Raw genomic sequence first — 22,844 nt, 5'->3', positions numbered from 1 at the left:
CCGCTACTCCCAACAGGCCAATCAGAGTAGCTTATTCTGCATCCTGCCCCTGTCAACAGGCCAATCAGAAATGCTTATTCTGTGCCCTGCCGCTGTCAACAGGCCAATCAGAACAGCTTATTCTGTGCCCTGCCGCTGTCAACAGGCCAATCAGAACGGCTTATTCTGTGCCTTGCCACTGTCAACAGGCCAATCAGAGCTGCTTATTCGGTTATACCTCTCACATAAACGCATTAATTCACCTGTATTTCACAGTGTAACATTTATTTTGTCATTACTGATTCTTGATATATTCCCTCTCTCCTAAATGCCATCGATCAAACACCGTCCTTTCAATATTCAATAGGCCAATATCAATTCACATTTTTCAAAACGGGACCAATTAGTTAATTTTTTCCCAAACCTTACCCTAATTTGGCCCAAACCTTATGGTGTATTTAAACAATGTATAAAAAGTGCCTTCATCTCTACATGGTGAATCTAAAGCCTTCAAAAATACCCCCAAGAATGTGTGCTTTAACCACCTGTGAATTGCTTGATTACAAATCTAAAATTGTGGAACACAGAGCCAAATCAAGAAAAAATGTTGTGGTGGTGTTTTTTAAAAAGCTAAATGCAGGCACCCCCGCCCCCATGACCCCCCTCCCCACAAAAGCAATCACGGAATATTTTTACCACCTACATTTATTTAAAAAAGCGAACACCATCCCATCCTCACAAACAGACGTGTAAAAGCGAACACACCTGTAGTCAAGCAGCATCTGAACATTGGGAGCTTCTAAAAATGTCAGTATTACGCTAACACGGGCAGCTACCTCGAAGAGCTCTGCCCTCTCTTAGTGCAGAAAAACTGGGAGAAACAAACACATACTCTTAATAATAAAATAATAATAAAAAGAACTGCAGGTTAAACAGGCTTTAAATACTGGTGTTAAACAGGACACGTTCTCTGTACAAAGGTAAACACATTTCGGCAGTGAATGAGGTTTATTGGCCCACACACTACACACAGTGAGCCGCAAGGCGTGTGTTCTTTACTGGGGAAAAAAAGCCAAAAGAATGGAAATTTGTTTTTTAAAAAAGGAGACACGGATGAGCGGGTACAGCCAGCTCCTGGACACTAAGACGGTGAAGACTGCGGAAACGCGGACACAAACTCAGCGCTAACCGTTACACAGCTCCCTCACTACACACTCACTACTCATTATTGCTAGGACTCTGTGGCCATGGAAATAAACTACTGACAGAAAGGAAACGTGTCTATATTCATGTGCGTGTGCGTGTGTGTGTGTGTGTGTGTGTGTGTGTGTGTGTGTGTAAATTCAGAGAGAGCACCTTCTCACATCCCGAGTTAGGGCCATGGCCGGTTCTGAGGCCCCGTTACGCCGGATCCGACAGTTCCGACCCCGGTCCGGCTCCGCGGGAGTTCGGAACGTCCGACATTCCCAGAACTCCCGCTTCACTCACGTCGCGATTCCTGCCCTGGACAGCAGGGAATGTTCTGTGCTTCCGGAACCTTCTTCCTTCATCAAGCCCTACGTACTGCACGCACCGTCCATCAAGAGCACAGACGGACATTACCTACAGCCACGCCCAAACTGCATCTCAGTCAGGTCCATAACTGTGCACAGCCACGCCCAAGACTATGTTTATTTTACACAGTCACACACACAGAACTGTGTGCATTTTAGAGTCAGGTCCATAACTGTGTTCATGTAACAGCCATAACAGTGTGTAGTTTATAAACTCTTTTTACATTCTAGTGCAAGGGGGCGTGTCTAGGGCGGGGCGGAGTGCCATGTGTCCCAGGGGGGAGGGGCCTCTTCATGGTTGGTTGTCGGCGGAGGGGAAGAACCAATCGGTGAACTTCCTCAGCTGGGCGGCGGCCGTCTGGCTCTCCTCCTGCAGACGCATGTTATCCTGCCGCAGGTGCTGCACCTCCTCCTGCAGCACCTCCTTATCCTGCTTCTCCTGAAACACACACACACACACACACCTGTACCTGTAACTCACACACACACCTCCTCCTGCAGCACCTCCTTATCCTGCTTCTCCTGAAACACACACACACACTCACACACACCTCCTCCCGCAGCACCACCTTATCCTGCTTCTCCTGAAACACACACACACACTCACACACACAGACACACACACACACACACACACACACACACACACACACACACACACACACACACACACACACACACACACACACACACACACACACACACACACAGGCTGTTTGCTCTTACCCTCTGCAGGTCGTACTGCAGCTGTCTCAGAATCACTTCTAACTGGTTCACTTTATCAGTGAGGATGGCAGGAGAACACTCCCTGGATAACGGAGAGAGGAAGGGAGGGAGGGAGAGGGAGAGAGACTCAAGTGAGTTTGGTGTGAGTGTGTGTGTGTGTGTGTGAGTGTGTGTGAGTGTGAGTGTGGGTGTGGGTGTGGGTGTGTGTGGGTGTGGGTGTAGGTGTGGGTGTGTGTGTGTGTGTGTGTGTGTGTGTGTGGGTGTGGGTGTGCAGTGTGCAGTGTGCAGTGTGTAGTGTGCAGTGTGCTTGTGAGAGACGTACCCTGCCTCCAGCGCAGCTGCTTCTGCATTGGCCGCCCGTCTGCGCAGCTCCTGTGAGATCTGCAGGGCCTCGGCCCTCTGCATGTCCGTCAGTGTGCAGAAGGGCGACACCCGCTGGTCTGGAGGCCAACGCACACCCATTAACACATACACACACTCATATTAACACATACACACTCACTGATTAATACACACACACACTCATTAACACGTACACACATTCATATTAACACAAACACACTCATAATAACACACACACACTGATATTAACACGTACACACACTGATATTAACACGTACACACACTGATATTAACACGTACACACACTGATATTAACACGTACACACACTGATATTAACATGTACACACTCATATTAACATGTACACACTCATATGAACACACACTCATATGAACACACACACTCATATGAACACACACACTCATATGAACACACACACTCATATGAACACACACACTCATATGAACACACACACACACACACACACCCTCCCGTCACCTTCGAACGCGCGCGCGGCGTCCACCAGCAGGGACCAGTCCAGGCCGGACGCCGTGTCTGGGAGGGGCATGACGCTCGGGTCACAGAACCGGGTCCGGTCCACCAGAGACCCGTCAGAGAACCAGAACTCATCTGTGGAGCCCAGCAGCACTCCAGTCAGCCATCACTGGGTGCCAACGGGCCTCAGCTGTGACGTTTGTGCCTTTTGGCGCTTCGTTGGGTTGGGTGTGACCCAACACGTCTGAGCTGTGTTGGGTTGTGTCAAAGGAGCAGTTCACCCAGAAATGAAATTCAAGTACGCTTCCACTTACTCAGAGTACTAGAGAACTATCTATCCATCTATCCAGATAGGCAGGTGATATGACAAACACAGTTGCCCAGTTCCTACAGTAGAAGGAATAGTTCTGGATTCAAATGTGCTTTATTTATTTATTTATTTTTTACCTGTGTTGATGTTGAATTTCATTTTTGGGTGAACTGCGCCTTTAAAATTGATGGCTGGGTTGTGCTGTGGATGGTTTGCGGCAGGTTTGTGGAAGGTTTGCGGCAGGTTTGCCGGTTGGGGCGGGGTACTCACTCCTCAGGCTGGCGGGCTCCTGGCCGGCCGCCCCTCGGGGGGGCAGGGTGCAGCGGTACGGGGGCGTGGTGCTGAACAGGATGTCGTTGGGCAGGGCGTGGTCGAGGGCGGAGCTGTGGGAGCTGCTGTGGGAGGAGCTTCTGCGCGTTCCGCACACGCTCTCGTCCGACAGCGTGCGGCACAGAGAGCGCCGTGGGGAGAGAGAGCCTGCAGCGGACATCTGAGAGAGGGAGAGAGAGAGGGAGAGAGGGAGAGAGAGAGAGGGAGGGAGAGGGAGAGGGAGAGGGAGAGGGAGAGGGAGAGAGGGAGTTACAGAAACAGGCACGCACGTATGTCAGAGAGACAGACAGCCAGACAGATAGTTAGAGAAGCAGACAGACAGACAGACAGACAGACAGACAGACAGACAGACAGACAGACAGACAGACAGACAGACAGACAGACAGAGAAACAGGCAGGCACAGAGACAGACAGACACAGAAAGACACAGAAAGACAGACAGAGAGAGAGAGAAACAGAGAAACAGGCAGTCAGAGTGACAGACGGACAGTTAGAGAAACAGGAAGGCACAGAGACAGACAGGTGGACAGAGAGAAACAGGCAGTCACAGAGACAGACAGACAGTTAGAGAAACAGGCAGGCAGAGAGACAGACAGACGGACAGTTAGAGAAACAGGAAGGCACAGAGACAGACAGGTGGACAGAGAGAAACAGGCAGTCACAGAGACAGACAGACAGTTAGAGAAACAGGCAGGCAGAGAGACAGACAAACAGTTAGAGAAACAAGCAGACAGGCAGACAGATTGATAAAGAGACAGACAGACAAATAGACATACAAAGAGACACGCAGGCAGACAGACAGGCAGAGAGAGACAGACAGAAGGATAGACAGGCAGACGAATAGATAGACAAAGAGACAAGCAGGCAGGCAGACAAATAGACAAAGAGACGGCATGCATGACCCATAAACACACAGGGAGATCAGAGGGGAGCGTTTAGAGTTATTCACTGACGGCGGGGTCTGCTGGGTACTGCACAGAAAGTGGAGCAGGCAGGAGGAATGCTGGAGAATCAGATCAGGTCAAACCAGCTTAAACTGGCTAAAACCGGACTAAACTGTCTTAAATTGGCTTAAGCAGCCTAAGAACATCAGATGCGTAAGAACATCAGATTTTGTATTGATACACAGGTACCCAACACAGACACAGACACAGACACAGACACAGACACAGACACAGACACAGACACAGACACAGACACAGACACAGACACAGACACACACACACACACACACACACACACAGACCAGCCGTGCGCTTTATTTTATTTACTTATTTTTAAATTTATGTATTTATTAAGCTCTGCTTTGATGACGCAGGTTTTCAGCGGAGCGCTTCTCCAAAGGTTTGAGTGACAAACGGAACACAAGCAGAGGGAAGGGGAACCGTGTTGCCAACAGGCCACGTTTCACTACAACCTCACAGCGCGTGCACCACACAGGCAGGCTGCTGTGTGTGAGACTCACACGTCACGGCAAATCTGGTGCGTCTAGGATGTGCACACGCACACGCACACGCACACGCACACGCACACGCACACGCACGCTTACATTTTGGGTATAGCCTCTGACTGGTGAGTAGAGTTAAACGGTCATAAATATTTGCTATATCTGGTCGCTAGCACCCTCTCAAAACAACCAAGCTACCACACACCTATTGTACACTACTCAATAAGTCCAGCGTCATCCTTGAGTGCGAGGACTAATGAGTGTACAGTATGTGCATTAGCGTGGAGCGTGTAGCATGTTAGATATGAGCCTGAATAAGACATCATTGCGCTGGTCCTGGTTAGTCCTGCGGCAGATGCAGAGCTCAGACACTCGTGGAAACCAGGCGGTATAATAACATTAAAGCGCTAAATCCTTATCTTGCAGCGTTACCTCAGAGCCGCACGAGCACGGGCGACCTCTTGACCTCTTATCTCTAATTAAAGCGCGATCTGGGGCGGCAGGACGCAGGCGAGACTCAGAAACGCACCGTCACCATGTTCCTCCCGCTCCAGGAGTGAGAAATCATCCCCCGGTTTTGATTCAGATGCAGAAAGCGCACCATTTCTCGTGTCACAACAACTTTACCGTCATGTTTTTCCCCCCCGAGGTATTCTTCTTTGAAAATTTCCACAAAACTTCACAGGGCTATTTGCCAGATGTCTTTTGTTTTTCGTGAACTGCCCTACCAAACTTTAAAGGCATCTGATCTAAAGCAGTCTTTCTTATGAACTAGGTCAGGGTAGATTTGCCCATTCTATTTATGTGTCCTTTAGAAAGGCACACTTCTCAGCACATTTAAGCCTGCATAATTAACAGCCTGTACACCTGTATAATTAATGAGCCCATTATGGGACAAAGTGGGCACAACAGAAACCATTTAAATGTATGTGTGTGTGCAAGTGTATGTGTGTGTATAAGTGTATACGTGTGTGCATGCGTGTGTGTGCGTATTTGTATGTGGACATGCGTGTATAAGCGTATACGTGGATGCATGTGTGTGTTTATGTGTATGTGCATGTGTATGTGTGTATATATGAATGTGAGTGTGTGTATGTATGTGTAAGTGTAGACATGTGTGTGTGTATTAATAAATACGTGTGTGTATATATTAATGTATATGTGCTTGCGTGTATAAGTGTACGTCTGCGTGTGTGTGCGTGTGCGCGTGCGTGTGTGCGCGTGCGTGTGTTACCGTTCTCCTGCTCTCCCCCTGGTGGTGTGTATCCAGCATCATCCTCAGGTGCTCCTCCTTGGACAGGCTGTGATGGAGGGAACCCCCCCGCCCGGCTGCCTGGAGCCTGCAGGACGCCTCGGCCGCGTAGAGCCTCCTGTGGAGCAGGAGAGACCGTCAGCCAGCGCCCGTCTGAGCCCGTACCCCGCCGGGGGGACCCCGAAACACAGCCCCGGGGAACCCCAAAACACAGCCCCGGGGCTGCTCTTCCAGGCCCCCAGCTCTGACCTCAGCCTTTAGGGGTACAGGCTCACACCACAAGGGCATATCTACTGCAGAAACATCTGCACTGGGCAGGGAGCGACACTGACTCACAAACGCACACGACCCCTGGAGGCCAGGAGGACTCAATACGGCCATCAGGAGAGGAGGGAACGGCAGGAGAAAACTGCAGTCTGACATCTGACGTACTGTCCTGAACCTCACACTCACACACTCACACTCTCACACTCTCACACTCTCACACTCTCACACTCTCACACTCTCACACTCTCACACTCTCACACAGATACTCCAATTCCCTATCTGACAGCCAGGTGAGTTAAGGGAAGGATCTGGGGGTTGGGGATGTCACATCTGTGGAGTCACTGATGCACAACGGAAATGTCCCAACAGGGCAGGTACAGTGGACTGAGCAAATCATATTGATTCACATGAATACTGTGTGTGTGTGTGTGTGTGTGTGTGTGTGTGTGTGTAGGTGTGTGTAGGTGTGTGTAGGTGTGTGTAGGTGTGTGTAGGTGTGTGTGTGTGTGTGTGTGTGTGTGTGTGTGTGTGTGTGTGTGTGTGCGTGTGCGAGTGTGTGTGTGCGCAGTAAAGCAGTGTACCTTGTGCGCTCGGACAGTGTTTGTAGCAGAAAGGATAATAACCCTTCAGCTCCACTGAAGCACAAAGAAAAAAGCAGCAGATATTTTCCAAGTTTTCAGTGAAATAAACACTTCTGTTAGATTTACCCAGTTTTCAGTTAAATAAACACCGCTGTTGTTTACCTAGTTTTCAGTAGGCAGGCTCAGCTAGTAGCACAGGACACGCTAGCATGCTAATGTACCCTGCTACTGCGCAATCCCAGCTAATAGCTAATTAAAGGACAGCGTGCTAATGCACCCAGTTACATTACAGTCCCAGCTAATGGCATGCGCTAACATGCTAATGTAGCCCAAGCCAATGATGCTAACTGTGGAGCCCAAGATGCTAATGTACTAGCATGCTAACATGCTCAGTAGCCTTGCGAGGTGTTAGTCTCGCACACACACACACACACACCTTCCAGGCCTAGGTTTGACTAGGCTGAGGATAAAAACACAGGTCACCATACGGTCTGCAATACTGTTTCTCACACACACACTCTCTCACACACACACACACACACACACACACACACACACACACACACACACACACACACACACACACACACACACACACACAGCGAGGCTACATGAAACACTGCCAACAGCAAAGCTCGGTTTCCAATTAACAGTCTTTTTTCAAACTGTAAACAAATGCCTGCTGATGCAATTCTGGGATGCGTTTCAAAAGCCCCATTTTAACGTCTAATTAGATCCAATTAGAGGGACAGAAATGGCACATTTTTACTGAACAAATAAAAAAAGGAACATTTCCCATGCAGAGGCACCATGTTTCAGTGAGTTTGTTACACTGAGGATAATAGGACTGATTAAGTAATAGAAACAAAGTAGATAATCCACAGTCCAGGTGCAAGCGGCATTTTGGCACTAATACCAAAAACCTACTGTACAGTACCACGATACACAATACCCCTACTGTACAGTACAACATCCCTACTGTACACTACAATACCCAACATCCTTACTGTACACTACAGTCCTGCAATACCCAACACCCGTACTGTACACTACAGGACTACAATACCCAATACTCCTACAGTACAGTACTACAATACCCAGCACCCCGACTGTACACTCACCCGCACTCTCCCAGGTTCCCCTGCTCTTCGGGAGGGGGACTGTCCTCCGCCTTCTTCCATCCAATCAGGTACTTTGAGGGGGTTTGGCGGGGGCTGGTCCCGGGGATAGCGGAGGCCTGAGGGACGATGTAGACCCTGGATTGGTCCAGAGCACTGCTGATGACCCGACGACCCCGCAGGGCGGGGCTGCCTGAGTGATGGGAACCGCTGGCCAATGACAGAGAGGGAGGAGCACATGACCACTGGGTGACCAATGAATGGCCATTACTAAGGATCACATGACTACAGGGTGACCAATGAATGGCCATTACTGAGGATCACATGACGACAGGGTGACCAATGAATGGCCATTACTGAGGATCACATGATTATACGGTGATCAATGAATGGCCATTACAGAGGATCACATGACAACAGGGTGACCAATGAATGGCTGATACTGCTCAGATCTTTCCTGAAAGCTTATTGTTTGAAGAGGTGAGTTTTTAAGGTATGATCTCTCTAAGATTATTTTGTTTTTAAACCTCTGTGTAACCTAAAAAGCACTACATAAAATTCAGTGAGTGTGTTATCATTATGATTGTGAGTAGTATTATTATTGTTACCTGGACTGAGAGGAGATCTCACTGAGGTCTCCGATGCTCCCCCCGGCGAGGGGCGGGGCAGCCCCCGAGGAGGCGTGGCCTGCGGGCAGGTAGATTTTGGCCGACTCCTCCTCCAGGCCGCTGTCCTCGGGCAGGTCGCCCCAGTGCAGGCCCGCGCGGGCCCCCGGCCCCCCCCCGCCGCCCGGGGGCGGGGCCAGCAGGCCGGACGCCGTGTCGATGCCGCTGTCTGTGGACGCGCCCTTGATGTAGGTGAGGCCGAGCAGCTCGGGGTCCATGGGGTCCCCCGACCCAAAGCGCTTGTCGTCGCTGCTGCTGGACGCCGTGCTGGAGAGGGTGTTGCTGCTGGAGCGGCTGGAGCAGTTCCTCTCGCCCACCTGCAGGGGGCGCCAGTCGCAGAACGCCGTCTCTTTACTGCTCGCTCCTGAGACCCTCTCTCAGGGGAGGGTCTGTGTTAACCCCTCTGAGTCCTGACACTGTCCCGACCCAGACCCTGAGGGCTCGATGCGCTTTTTTAACCCTCAACAGCACCCCGGGGGGCAGAAGGCCGCGTTTTGGTTGATGTCACTGCCAAAGTGAACTCTGTTCTACCCTCTAAATGGTCAATGGTTGCCATTTATATTGCGCCTTTATCCAAAGCGCTGTACAATTGATGCTTCTCATTCACCCGTTCATACACACACTCACAGATCAACGACGAAGGCACCAACTAGATCACCAGGAGCATACGGGGGTTAGGTGTCTTGCTCAGGGAGACTTTGACACACCCAGGGCGGGATTCGAACTGGCAACCCACCGACTGCCGGACGACTGCTCTTACCGCCCTCTAAACTGAGAGCTGTTCCAACGGACCTAATTCAGTAAAGATTGCCTTTCCACTAAACCCCCCCTAGAGTTGAAAAATAGAATGTGTTACTGTATCTTTTCTTAAAGTGAGTGAAACAAAGAGGGGGGGGGGAAGGTGATACTTAAACCCTGGCCTTCTGCATGAGACGACCACACTCGCCACAACACCACATCCGCTGCGAACCAGAACCGCCTTTTCAGCAGACAAAGCCGCTCTCCATTTAAACTTTCGGGTCCCCCCTCTGACTGATCGGCAAACACGCAGGTGTGAGATTACACGGTGAGATTACCCTCCTGACAGGACCGCGTGCCCCCAGGGCGCTGCTGAGGCCCGAGATGTGACTGACTGAGATCGTGCGTCTCGGCCGGGCAGCGGCTTTGACATCCAGAGAGCAGCCGCTCCAAATAAAACCGTCCCAGGCCTCCCCCCTGCGTCCCCCACCGCCCCGCCGCCGGCGCGGTCCCTAACGCAGGGCTATATTTACATCCTCCACCCTCAAAACCACAAATTAATGTTTCACAGCACTTCAAACAGCACATTTCATACAACTAGGCTACAGCGGAAAGCGGTTTACAGAGCAGGACATTTTTTATTTATTTATTTATTTAATAAAATGAGGAACTCTTACTTCAATGTGCTCGTAAAGATGAACAAATGTGATTATTCTTTCGTCTTTTACACAATTTTTCCACGGAACGCTCTTTTCCCCCCGGAGCTAAAATGAAGCCGTTTCTAATAAAGATGTAATTAAGATCTGCCCACCCAGTGTATTGTGACTGTAGCACTCAGAGCCAGGTGAGAGAGGCAGGTCTGTGTGAGAGTGAGAGAGACCTGATGCTCTCAACTTATGACAAGCCCCAGAGCAGGCGGCCATTTTCCCTGTGATCCAGCCACATCAGATCAAATCAAACCCATAGAACACACACTCGCACACACACACTCGCAGGGCAGGTACGTTCAGGACACACTCACACACTCACACACTCTCACACTCTCACACTCTCACACTCTCACACTCTCACACTCTCACACTCTCACACTCTCACACTCTCACACTCTCACACTCTCTCACACTCTCTCACACTCTCTCACACTCTCTCACACTCTCACACACTCTCACACACTCTCACACACTCTCACACACACACACACACACACACACACACACACACACACACACACACACACACACCCGCCCCAGCAGACTCACGCGGGGCAGCTTGCTGGGGGAGTCCTTCCCCCCCTCGCTCTTCAGGGAGTTGAGGATCTTGGTGGAGGGGGCGTGCCATTTGGCCTCTGAGAACAGACACGGGGCTGTGAGGGACAGGCTCATAACGGAACGTAATGTTTAACTATGAAGTAGGCATACAGCTAAAAATGTGATCTAGAGTGTAATTACCCTTTACTCACTGAGTCACTGACTGACTGAGTCACTGACTGAGGCACTGACTGAGGCACTGACAGAGGCACTGACAGAGGCACTGACAGAGGCACTGACAGAGGCACTGACAGACTGACTGAGGCACTGACTGACTGACTGAAGCACAACTGACTGACTGACTGAGGCACTGACTGACTGAGGCACTGACTGACTGAAGCACTGACTGACTGACTGACTGAAGCACTGACTGACTGACTGACTGAAGCACTGACTGACTGACTCACCAGCAGACCGAGCTCGCTCCAGCACCGCCTCTCTCAGTGCGTCCCTGTCGCCATGGATACCGCGCCTGTCGGCTGTCTGCTCCTGTAGATTCTCGAACCCGGGCTGGCCCCCCCCGCGGGGCCCTGGGTCGCTGGAGGAGGACTGGTTGCTGGGGGAACCACGGTACTGAAGGGCGGGGTCCCCCTTACTGCAGGTGGGGGCCTGGGGCGGGTCTGTGTCCGGCGCCCCCCTGAAAAACACACGAAACAAGACTCACTCTCACAGTGCAAGGACAAGATACTGCACTCCACTGTTACTCCAGTTTCCATCTCGAAAACTCGGAATTAGGAAAGATTGGTGGAATGGCCCATTAAGTCGTAATTACAATAATTTCTCAGCTCCGACTTGCCATGTAGGAGGAAACGGACGTCAGTGAAAATGGGTGGAATGTGGGAATACACAAGAATGGCGAACAACGGTTAACTGCGATAAAACGTTTTCTACATATTATTAGCCTACCGTTCCCAATGAACAGTGTATGTTAAAAAGGTTTGAAGGTTTCGGAGCTCAGGAAGCGTTAGAGTTGGCTGCGGTTTCTTGCTAGCCGCCATGTTAGTAACGGTTAGTTAGTAATTCTCTCTCAGAGAAGTACGGAACTGACTCTTGGAGAGAAGGTTTGAATCTTAAGCAATCCGCCGGGTGGAGAGCACATGCTGTTTGACGTACAGTAGACATACATGGCTGTGGCATGTTGTCAAGGATCTGTGCTGAAACACCTTGATGGAGAGGAGGCTGCGAGCATTAGGGCTGATCAATTTCATTTCCTGTCTTTTGGCCTACGCAAACATTTCAGTAAAAATGTTGTTTTTGTGACTGATGAATCTTTATTAATGGAACATGAGCGACATGCACAGACCACAGGCGGTCACACAGAAAGGCAAAGAAAATAAAGATTCATATGTTATAAATGGCTGCATAAACAGTGGAAACTCCAGGCTGGGAGATCTACTGCCTCCATTACTGCTCAATGTTCATCCAGCTGCACCGCACCAAGGCAGCCCTGAAAACGCCGCTCTTGCTCTGTGGTGTGTGTGTGTACAGATCAGGCTTCAGCACTGAGGGACAGATGGAACACCTACTACTACTTTCACAAAGCATTCTGGGAAACTAACTGCCTCGCTGTCAGAAATCCCGGCGCACCGTCTATAGTGCTGTCATTCGGCTCCCTGTGATTCACACCACAATGAGGGGAAAGATAGAGACAGTATGAGACATAAAAGGCTGAGAGAGAGAGAAAAGAGGAGAGAAGGTAGAGAAAGAGAAGGGAGAGAGAGGAGAACAGAGGGGCAAGCAGAGTGGGATGGAAGGGAGGGAGAGAGAGGGAGGGAAGGCAGAGAGAGAAAGGAGGAGAGGGGAACAGCGGAATGAGGGGCAGCAGAGAGAGAGAAGTTGAGGAGAGAGAGAGAAGGCAGAGAGAGAAAGGAGAGGAGAGAGAGAGAGAAAGAGAGGGGGACAGTGGAATGAGGGACAGTGGAGAAAGAGAGTGAGAGGAGAAAGGGAGAGAGGCAGAGGGGGAAAGCAGAGAGAGAGAGAAGGTGGAGAGAGAGAGAGAGAAAGGGAGAGCGGAGGAGTGCAGTACCTGGGCCCGTCGTGCGGCTTCCTGTCGAAGGAGGCGGTCCGGGGGAGGGAGGGCGAGCCCTGGGGGGGGGTGGGGGAGCCGCGCGGGGGCGGTGCCGTGGCGGGGGGCACGCGGTGCCAGGTGGTGTTGCGTCTGAAGGGGGTTTTATACTCGCACGGCGTCCCCTGACTGTCCACCTTATACTCCACCATGGGCACCCTGTAGAGCTCAGAGCAGCCCCTGAGAGAGGGAGGGGTCTGTTACTGCACTGTGGGTGTGTGTGTGTGTGTGTGTGTGTGTGTGTGTGTGTGTGTGTGTGTGTGTGTGTGGTACATAACAGAGCTGCACAGCTTGTGTGCGTGCGTGTGTGTGTGTGTTTGTGTGTGTGTGTGTGTGTTTGTGTGTGTTTGTGTGTGTGTGTGTGTGTGCGTGCATGTGGTACATAACAGAGCTGCACAGCTTGTGTGTGTGTGTGTGTGTGTGTGTGTGGGGGGTGGGTGGTGTGTGTGTCTGGAGGGGGCTAGGATGAAGGTTAGGTGGCTTGTGGGTGTGTGTGTGTGTGTCTGTGTGTGTGTATTTAGTGTTATAAAGTGTCTGCATGGGGGGGTTAGGGTGAGGAGGGACTGATCCAAACTCGCCCCACCGCTCACATCCCCCCCCACCCCGCCGCCCCCATACACCCCCAAGTGTACCATTACAGACAAGTCTTGTTTTTTTTTTTTTTTTTTTTTTTCTCGAGACAGCACAAAGAGAACCTTAAAAGGAAGGAGCTACTTACGCCTCCACAAAAATAAGAAATGAAATGGGAAGCGAGAGGGGCGATTCTAAAATAAACACGCTTTTTCTCCCCCTTACGGTCTAATATAACTCACTGTGACTCATCACAACCATAACTTAACTCCAAAATGACAGACTGCTATAAATGAACTGCAACTTATAATAATAATAACAACAATAATAAACCTCAATGCAGGGAAACCCCCCTCAGTGTCCACCATTACGGCTCAGCGCTGAGGTCAGTGCGTCCACCATTTTGGCTCAGTGCTAAGGTCAGCCCACGGGTTCAGCTCAGCCAAACACAGACGATGTGTACATACCTCTTTGCAGGCAATTCTTCTCGAATCTATTTAAATCAAAACTCTTATATTACTAAGCTACCAAAGCTGGGAAAAAAAAAAAAACAGCTCAAGCTAGGTTTTGAAACAGCTGGTAGCTGGTTGACCAGGTCAGACCAGCTCCACACTCAAGGATAAACACACACACACCAGGATAAACTGCCCAACTAGCCAATCCGTCGCTATTAGGTCACCAGTTCTAAAAGCAGCCGCGGTCCAGTCGTCACTGAGGGAAGGAAAGTCCCTCAGCGGTCAGCGCGTCCACCATTTTGGCTCTGTGTTGTTTTGATTCCTGTCTCTGGCTGCTGGGGCGGAGGAGCACTGCAGTTCCCACAGATTCTTTATGGCTGAGATAATGCCGCTGAAACAGCAGCAGCCTTTGTCGACTCGCCCCCCTTTCAGCACGAACACTGAGGCGCTGGAAGCCCTTCAGATTCCTCCAGCAGCTAACCCCCCCCCCCCCCAAACACACACACACACACACACACACACACACACTCACACACATGCGCGCGCACACACACACACACACACACACACACTCAGAAGCACACACTCAGAAGCACACACTCAGAAGCACACACTGAGGCTCCGGAAGTCCTTCAGATTGATCCAGCAGCTAACACACACACACACACACACACACACACACACGGACGCACGCAAATGCTCACACACAAACACAGAGGCTCTGGAAGTCCTTCAGATTCCTCCAGCAGTTAACACACACAGACACACACACACACACACCCCAGAATAAAACACCTGCCAAAAACTGATACCAAAAGTTAAACTGCCCAAACCCCCACCCCCGCAGACATAGACACAAGACCCACACACACACCTGCACACATACACAAACACGCACATGCCAGCACACACTCCCACACGTAAAAGCATGCGCACATACATGTACACACACACACACACACACACACGAAAGCATGCTGACATACACACAGACATGTGCAGATACATGTAGACACACACAGACACAAACACAAACACACACACAGACAAACAAACACACAGACACACACACACACACACACACACGAAAGCATGCTCACATACACAGACATGCCCAGATACATGTACACACACACACACACACACAGACACACACAGACACACACAGACACACACAGACACACACAGACACACACCTGTTTCATTGTCACCACAGAGTGTGTGTATCAGAGAGAAGGAGCGGAGCAGTATTGGGCAGTTTTTGGGTCGCTGTGCAGAGGAGTGCAGAGGATGACTGTATCCTCCCCGATGGTTATAAGAGGTTATAGCACCCCAATAAGAGGTTATAACTCCTCCTGGTGCGGTTTGTGTGTGACTCATACAGACACACTGGAGCACTAAAGCACCTGGCCTTCCTGGTTGTGGTTTGAACACACGCTCACTCTCCTCCGTCTCCAGGGAAACATCACAGGAGCGGGCTATTTTCGTAAAGAAATCCATAACTCCATGGCACTCAGCTCAAATCACACCTTTATCCGGGAGAAATCTGTGAAATTATGTTTTTAAAACACACTGTACCTTCACGACTGTCCTGAAATGGCCTGTTGATGCACCTGCTACTATTTTTTGGAATTCTTCAGTCATTTTAAAAAGTCAAGTCAAATTTATTTAAAGCGTACTTTCACCAACATAGGTCTCAAAACACTTTACGATAAAACAAACAATGCATACAAATAAAATCTGCAAATACACCACAAACAGCACCACAAATATACGCTTACACAGGTGCAAAAGTCATAAAGTAAAAGAATCTAAATGAATGAATAATGCTATGGAAGGCTCTAATAACATGAAAAAGGTGGGTTTTTAATTTCGATTTTAAATGTCACCGCAACCTTTCCCGCTTCTCTAACACTAAAACTGTTTCATGTCTGTGTTAATTCTCTCTCTGTCTCTCTCATCCATTCACTGTTAACCATAAGCTGAACCATAAGCAAAATTCTAGGGCCCAGATTCACCGTATTCACATCAGAATAAGGGCAGAGAGAGGTTTCCGTCCTCAATCTGTTTCCTCAAGCCGGTTATCTGAGGCATTGGCAGCTCCATCAGTTAAAAGCAGTTGGTTCTGTTTGACAGTTGGCATGACTCACGTCTCAAAGGCTGTGCTTACGCTACCGAGAGAGGGAGGGAGGGAGAGAGGGAGAGAGGGAGAGAGAGAGAGAGAGAGAGAGAGAGAGAGAGAAAACTTCACAGAAGAAAGCTTTGCAGCTCAGCCACAGGGGCCCAGCGCCGTTTAAAAATGGGAAAAAAAGGGGGAATTTGAGCCTTTAAAAAATAAAAGCAGCAAAGATCCCGGAGTAGCGAAGAGAGAGGAGGATGAGGGATGGGGCGGAATGTTCAGGGAGACATTAGTGACGAAGAGCAGCCGTTTTTACATGACGGTTCACCGTTTGCTTTCATAGGCAAGTTTGTTCTTGAATGCTATCATAATGACGTGAAGGATTTTTTACATTCAAGGACCATGTTGGAAACAAGTGTTGGAAACACCAGCATGTTATCAACGGGGGCTGTACTATGTGTACATACTTTAAATTCAGAAATCAAGTGTGCTAAAGCGTGTGCTAATTTGCATGCTGTCGTGTGAGCTAATGCATGTGCCCAAAGTTAACCCAAAGTTGCGCCGATTTGTATTAAAAAAAACAGTTGGAGGCAAACTAAATGGAATGTTTATTTAAAATCATTCAACAGTAACTGTTCGCCGCAAAACATTGCGTGCCACCTTGAACGCACGTCAGGTAAGGGCTTGTACACTTTTCAGTTAAATGGTCGGCATTTATCCAAAGCGCTGTACAATTGATGCTTCTCATTCACCCGTTCACACCCACACACAAACATCGCCGTGTGGGTGTGCATCCTCCTGGTGGCTCCCACTCCTCATCTATCATCCTGCCAGATAACGCTGAGGCTAATCGTGTTAGCAATAGGGTGGACTGCGTGTATTGGACACCCGTGGAGGGAGCTGTCTACGGTTAGGTCTGGTTAGGCGGGGCGGGGCGGGGCGGGGCGGGGTGTACCTCCTGGGCGTGCCGTCCTCCAGCGGTTGGATAATCGCCACCTTCACGGTGGCCGAGGTGCGCAGCAGGTCGATCATCTGCTCGTGAGTCAGCGTCGCCACGGCGACTCCGCATATCTCCACCAATCGGCTGCCCTGCCGGAGGCCCGCCTGCCAGGCGAAGCCGAACGGCTCCACGTCCGCCACGATGCCCTCGAAGTTGACGTGGAACCCCAGCTGGCCCAGCGCGTTCCTGCGCAGGGTCACCTCCACCGCCTCGCAGCCACGGGTCACCACCTGCAGCGGAGAGAGAGAGAGAGAGAGTGAGATACCACCTGCAGCGGAGAGAGAGAGGGGAGGGGGTCAGAGAGAGTGAGATACCACCTGCAGCGGAGAGAGAGAGAGAGAGAGAGAGAGAGAGAGAGAGAGAGAGTCAGAGTGAGATACCACCTGCAGCGGAGAGAGAGGGGGGGTCAGAGAGAGTGAGATACCACCTGCAGCGGAGAAAGAGAGGGAGGGGGTCAGAGTGAGATACCACCTGCAGCGGAGAGAGAGAGAGAGAGAGTGAGATACCACCTGCAGTGGGTGGAGAGAAAGAGAGAGAGAGAGGGAGGGAGGGTCAGAGAGAGAGAGAGAGAGAGAGAGAGAGAGAGAGAGAGAGAGAGAGGAGGTCAGAGTGAACGACCTGCAGCGGAGAGAGAGAGGGTCAGAGAGAGGCTTGTCTGGAGCAGAGAGAGAGAGGGAGGGTGAGAGGGAGAGAGAGAGAGAGAGTGAGATGCGTCTGGGGCAGAGAGAGAGAGGGCGATACAGATTGAGAGAGAGAGAGAGGGTGAGGGTGAGGGTGAGAGGGTCAGGGGGAGACACATCTGGAGGAAGGGCAGAATTTACAGACTGTTTAGAGCAGTGGTCTCCTGGGCGACTGGGTCTGCAGGATTGTGTTTTTACCTGAAAATCAGCACCCTGCTGAGACCCAGGTTACCAGGTGAGTTAACTGTTGGAGACCACTGGTTTAGAGCATCACCACTGCATCTGCAGGCATTCGCTTCAACCGTGCGCAACACCACCTGATTTCAGTCATTCTTTAAATAAGCAAATTAATGTCAGGCGGTGTCACGCAAATGCATCTGGAGAAAGGCCAGAATTTACAAACAGATGAGTTAAGGATGAGAGAGGGAGAGAGAGAGAGAGAGAGAGAGAGAGAGAGAGAGAGAGAGAGAGAGAGAGAGAGAGAGAGAGAGAGAGAGAGAGAGAGAGAGAGATGAGTTTAAAAATAGAGGTTTAGAGAGAGAGGTGAGCAGAGAGAGAGAGAACAGTCTGGAGAGAAGGGGGAATTTCTGGAGAGTTTGAAATAGCAGTCTTTCAGAAGGGGTTTCATATGGAAATAAAAGTGAATGCGCGCGTCTGAACTCTTCACACGAGAGCGTTCTGCACGGGATCGAGGCCCTGCTCACACTCGCCTTCATCCGCTATTCTGTTTATTTTAGATTTACATTTTATCCAGAATATTTATTTTTTCCCCTCCTCATGCGACACTGAACTGAAGCAGCCCCAAATGCACCAAAGCTTAAGTTAAGGTTTTCCTACATGCTTCTGAAACCTGAACCCTTTTCCTCAACGAACACACGCTCACACACGCTCACGCACGCACGCACGCACAAATACCAGGTGCCTGAACGAATCAAATTTCACCAAATCCCCAAAACTCAAACCCCAAAACCGCACCCGCATGAACCGGCTCTGCCGAGTACGACTGTTCTAGAAGATTTATTCTCCTCCTAAAGACTGAGGGGAGACGACTCCAGATGACGAAACGTCGATTGGAATGCGGTTCGTCGAGCTCTACGTATCCCCCGTTTAGCGGCAGACACAACACGGCCGGCCCCCCAGCACAGAGCCATAAAGATCACAGGTCCCCAGGCTCCCAGGGGCCGTTAAACACCGGCATACTCGGGTAACACGCTCCCCGCAGGATGAAATATTGTGTTTAATTGCGGGAGGCCATTCCACCAGCCCTGAACAGCAGTGTGCTGTCTGGCTCTCACCCGCTCCCCCCCCCCCCCCCACCTCCTCCCCCACATTCATCAAACACAAAGTGCCGCTCGGAAAGCCAGCCAATAATCTGCCGGGCTATAAACACCCCCCACACACTGATTTACTTCCTGCCCTTCTCCCGAGAGGAAGCTGGCATCTTTATCCCGAAAGGTCAGAAATAACGTCTGCCACAGAGCTCGGACAAATAACACACCCGCGTGCTGTCCGCTAGCCTGCCGGCTGCTTATGGGGGAGCGACATTATGAAGGGACAAAGACCAGAACAGAAAACAGCACACACAGATATAGAGTCAGCAACTAAAACACCTTTTTTGTTCGTTAAAGGAACTCATGACAGGATGGATCATCATCTATGAGGAAAGCTCTTTCTTCCTCGGTGAAATAAAGACCTGATGTATGTTTTATGAAATGCCAATCTCGAAAAATACCTGTTGAATTCTAAATTAAAAGCCTTCTAAAACATCTTGATATTTGACACACACACCACATGTCTCTCACACATAACACACACACACTCTCACTGTCTCACACACGCTCTCACACACGCGCTCACACACGCGCTCACACACGCGCTCACACACGCGCTCACACACGCGCTCACACACGCGCTCACACACGCGCTCACACACGCGCTCACACACGCGCTCACACACGCGCTCACACACGCGCTCACACACGCTCTCACACACGCGCTCACACACGCGCTCACACACGCGCTCACACACGCGCTCACACACGCGCTCACACACGCGCTCACACACGCGCTCACACACGCGCTCACACACGCGCTCACACACGCGCTCACACACACACGCTCAAACACACGCTCAAACACACGCTCACACACACGCTCACACACACGCTCACACACACGCTCACACACACGCTCACACACACGCTCACACACACGCTCACACACACACTCACACACCTCTAGACGCTGAACGATCTCCCGGCCGTCGTCCTCGTGGTCCTCGCGGGCGGAGAACATGACGCACTCTCCGTGCTCGTGGAAGACCTTCAGGCCCGGCGGGCCGGAGCTCCAGCCAATCACGTCGCGGCAGGAGCAGTTGAAGACCACGTCGCCGGACTCCTCCTCCAGCAGCACGATGAACTGGTGCGAGACGGCGAGCAGGCCGTCCAGGCGCGCCAGGTCGCGGGCGAAGTCGCGGGCGAGCACGCTCCAGGTGACCGCGCCGGCGCTGAGCAGGTGGGCGCCCGCGCGCGGCCGGGTCTTCTCCTTGCGCTTGGCGCCCAGCGAGATGAAGCTGAACTTGGCGCCCGAGTCGATGGGGGCGCCGGCGGCGAAGCTGGCCGCCAGGTCGCGCAGGCTCTCCGCCCGCATGCGCCGCGCCATGGCGCCGAACTTCTCCGACTTGTGCGCCGCGTTCTCCCCGTTGATCACCTTCGCCAGCAGGAAGTCCCGGAAGACCGCCGACTTGGGGAACGTCACGCCCTTGGGGATGGGGGGGCCGAACGGGGGGACGTCTTTGGAGCGCGACACCGCCACACTGTGGAGGGGGGGGGGGGGGGGGGTCAAGAACGTCACACCGCTGAGAGAGCTATCACCACCCCTGGTCCTGACCGTACAGCCAGGGCCCTGCTGACTGAGACCAGACTGGTCATCCTCAAGGCTTCACCTTCACAGAATATCGTCCCTGGCTGCAGCCAGGAGTCTGTTGGTGTGAAATTCCTGTATCTCAGTACGTAGCTGAGGGCAGAGCTGGGGGATAAATCCTACCACTCATACACCCACCATGCACTTTATGTAGACCTCTACACCAGCTTGTTAATCCATCCATCCATCCATTATCTGAACCCGCTTATCCTGAACAGGGTCGCAGGGGGGCTGGAGCCTATCCCAGCATACATTGGGCGAAAGGCAGGAATACACCCTGGACAGGTCGCCAGTCCATCACAGCAGCTTGTTAATGCAAGTACTTAATCAGCCAATCACGTGGCAGCAACTAAATCCATACAGACATGTCCAAGAGGTTGTTTTTCAGACCAGACTGGTCAAAGCTGACAGTAATGCACATAACCACACATTACAACAGGTATGCAGGAGAGCATCTCGGATCACATTTAAGAAAATGAAGTCTAATAAATGCTTAATAAAGTGCTCACTGAGTGTACGCTGCATGATCCTTGCGACAAAAAGACATTTTCGACAGTAAAAAGTGTCGCACACCTGTTTCAGACAACGTCATACTTTGTCGTGCAGTGTTCACTGGACAGGATTGCCCAGATAGAACGCCAAAAATCATCATCATGGACATGCCTCGTTTTTAAAAAAATGGAAACAAACTGTCAGGAGCTTGGCTGTCAGGAGTTGTCAAACTGGCAGCAGTTCCTCTTGGAACCACAGAGACAACAGAACCCTCTGAACAGAGCTTCGCCGTGGTATAAACGCGAAACGTTGCGCTGACACTTTCGCTCCCTCTCACCTGTAGCACACGCTCTCTGTGCCGGGGTTGTGCACCCTGACGATGATGAAGATGTGCTGGAAGTGGGAGCGGATGTTTTTGGGGGTGAAGGGCAGTGCCCCCGGCTCCTGGAACACCACGGTCACGATGTCGTTTCCGATGTGCCTTTTCCGCAACAGCTGCGCAGGGAGAGAAGAGGAGGGAGAGCCGGAATTAAAAACCCTAAAATGGCTGCGCTTAACCCTGCGAGTGCTGACCTCTGACCCCCTGCCAGGGACAAAGGAACGTTCTGTCAGCGTTGTGAGCAGGTGTGTCTGAGACTGAGGTTCGACACGGGGCGACATGGCTCAGGCAGTAAGAGCAGTCGTCTGGCAGCCGTCTGGCAGTTGGAGGGTTGCCGGTTTGTTCCCCCGCCCGGCTGCGTCGAAGTGTCCCTGAGCAAGACACCTAACCCCCAAATGCTCCTGACCAGCTGGTTGGTGCCTTCCAATCGCCGTCGGTGTGTGAGTGTGTGTATGACTGGGTGAATGAGAAGCATCGATTGTACAGTGCTTTGGATAAAGGCGCTATATAAATGCCAACCATTTTACCATTTAGGTTCTCTTTGGCTGTGTCCAAAATCGCATACTAGCATACTAGCATACTAATTACAATGTCAAAATAGTATTAGTACTGCGTGCCCAAACCTTACACAGGCACATGAACTAGTTGCCATCATCAATGTGCACTGTGCTCTGACAATGTAGTACGTTGTACATCTCACTTCACTCGTACACCAAAGCTGCCTTACATATACCGAATGATAGTACACATATGTAGTGTGTAGCGTGCGAGTTCGGACACCGCCCCTGTCTGTCGTTGCAGTGGGTGTGTCTGACACCGATGACACCGCTTAATTGGTTTATTAATCAGCGTAATCCAGACCCGGCTCACAGCCCCACCATCCAATTAACTCCAGCAATCAGCCAGTCCCCAGGCCATAATAATCATCACCTGTGTGAGGAGCCGTCACCACGGCAACGCGGCCCGCAGACACGCTGCTCGCTCAGAGCTGGGGATGATTGACAGGTGCGGGAGCGGCAGGTACGATAACTGTCCTGTCAATCAAAGCCCCGG

General features: G+C 51.1%; 1 protein-coding gene across 3 annotated transcripts in view; it reads right to left on the bottom strand.

The window, feature by feature from the left end:
* Positions 1–666: 666 nt before the first annotated feature.
* LOC133118260 (signal-induced proliferation-associated 1-like protein 2) overlaps positions 667–22,844 on the bottom strand; it is a 46,751-nt gene continuing 24,573 nt past the window's right edge. For 2 of the 3 annotated variants that reach the window (XM_061228101.1, XM_061228102.1), the window contains exons 7-20: positions 21,750–21,907; positions 20,234–20,813; positions 17,274–17,548; positions 13,136–13,354; positions 11,517–11,746; positions 11,062–11,147; positions 9,008–9,381; positions 8,403–8,609; positions 6,416–6,551; positions 3,675–3,894; positions 3,098–3,229; positions 2,581–2,698; positions 2,259–2,340; positions 667–1,971 (exon numbers count right to left, since the gene is read on the bottom strand). In XM_061228101.1, the coding sequence (XP_061084085.1) occupies positions 1,825–1,971; positions 2,259–2,340; positions 2,581–2,698; positions 3,098–3,229; positions 3,675–3,894; positions 6,416–6,551; positions 8,403–8,609; positions 9,008–9,381; positions 11,062–11,147; positions 11,517–11,746; positions 13,136–13,354; positions 17,274–17,548; positions 20,234–20,813; positions 21,750–21,907 (2,964 nt within the window). In that variant the 3' untranslated portion in view covers positions 667–1,824. The remainder of the gene's footprint in view (positions 1,972–2,258; positions 2,341–2,580; positions 2,699–3,097; positions 3,230–3,674; positions 3,895–6,415; positions 6,552–8,402; positions 8,610–9,007; positions 9,382–11,061; positions 11,148–11,516; positions 11,747–13,135; positions 13,355–17,273; positions 17,549–20,233; positions 20,814–21,749; positions 21,908–22,844) is intronic. The other variant, XM_061228103.1, reaches the window with a different exon arrangement.

The sequence above is a fragment of the Conger conger genome, chromosome 18, assembly GCF_963514075.1.
Source record: "Conger conger chromosome 18, fConCon1.1, whole genome shotgun sequence".
NCBI classification, from domain to species: domain Eukaryota; kingdom Metazoa; phylum Chordata; class Actinopteri; order Anguilliformes; family Congridae; genus Conger; species Conger conger.
Note: the sequence above shows the minus strand (reverse complement) of the source record. Positions and strands in the feature narration are given on the sequence as shown.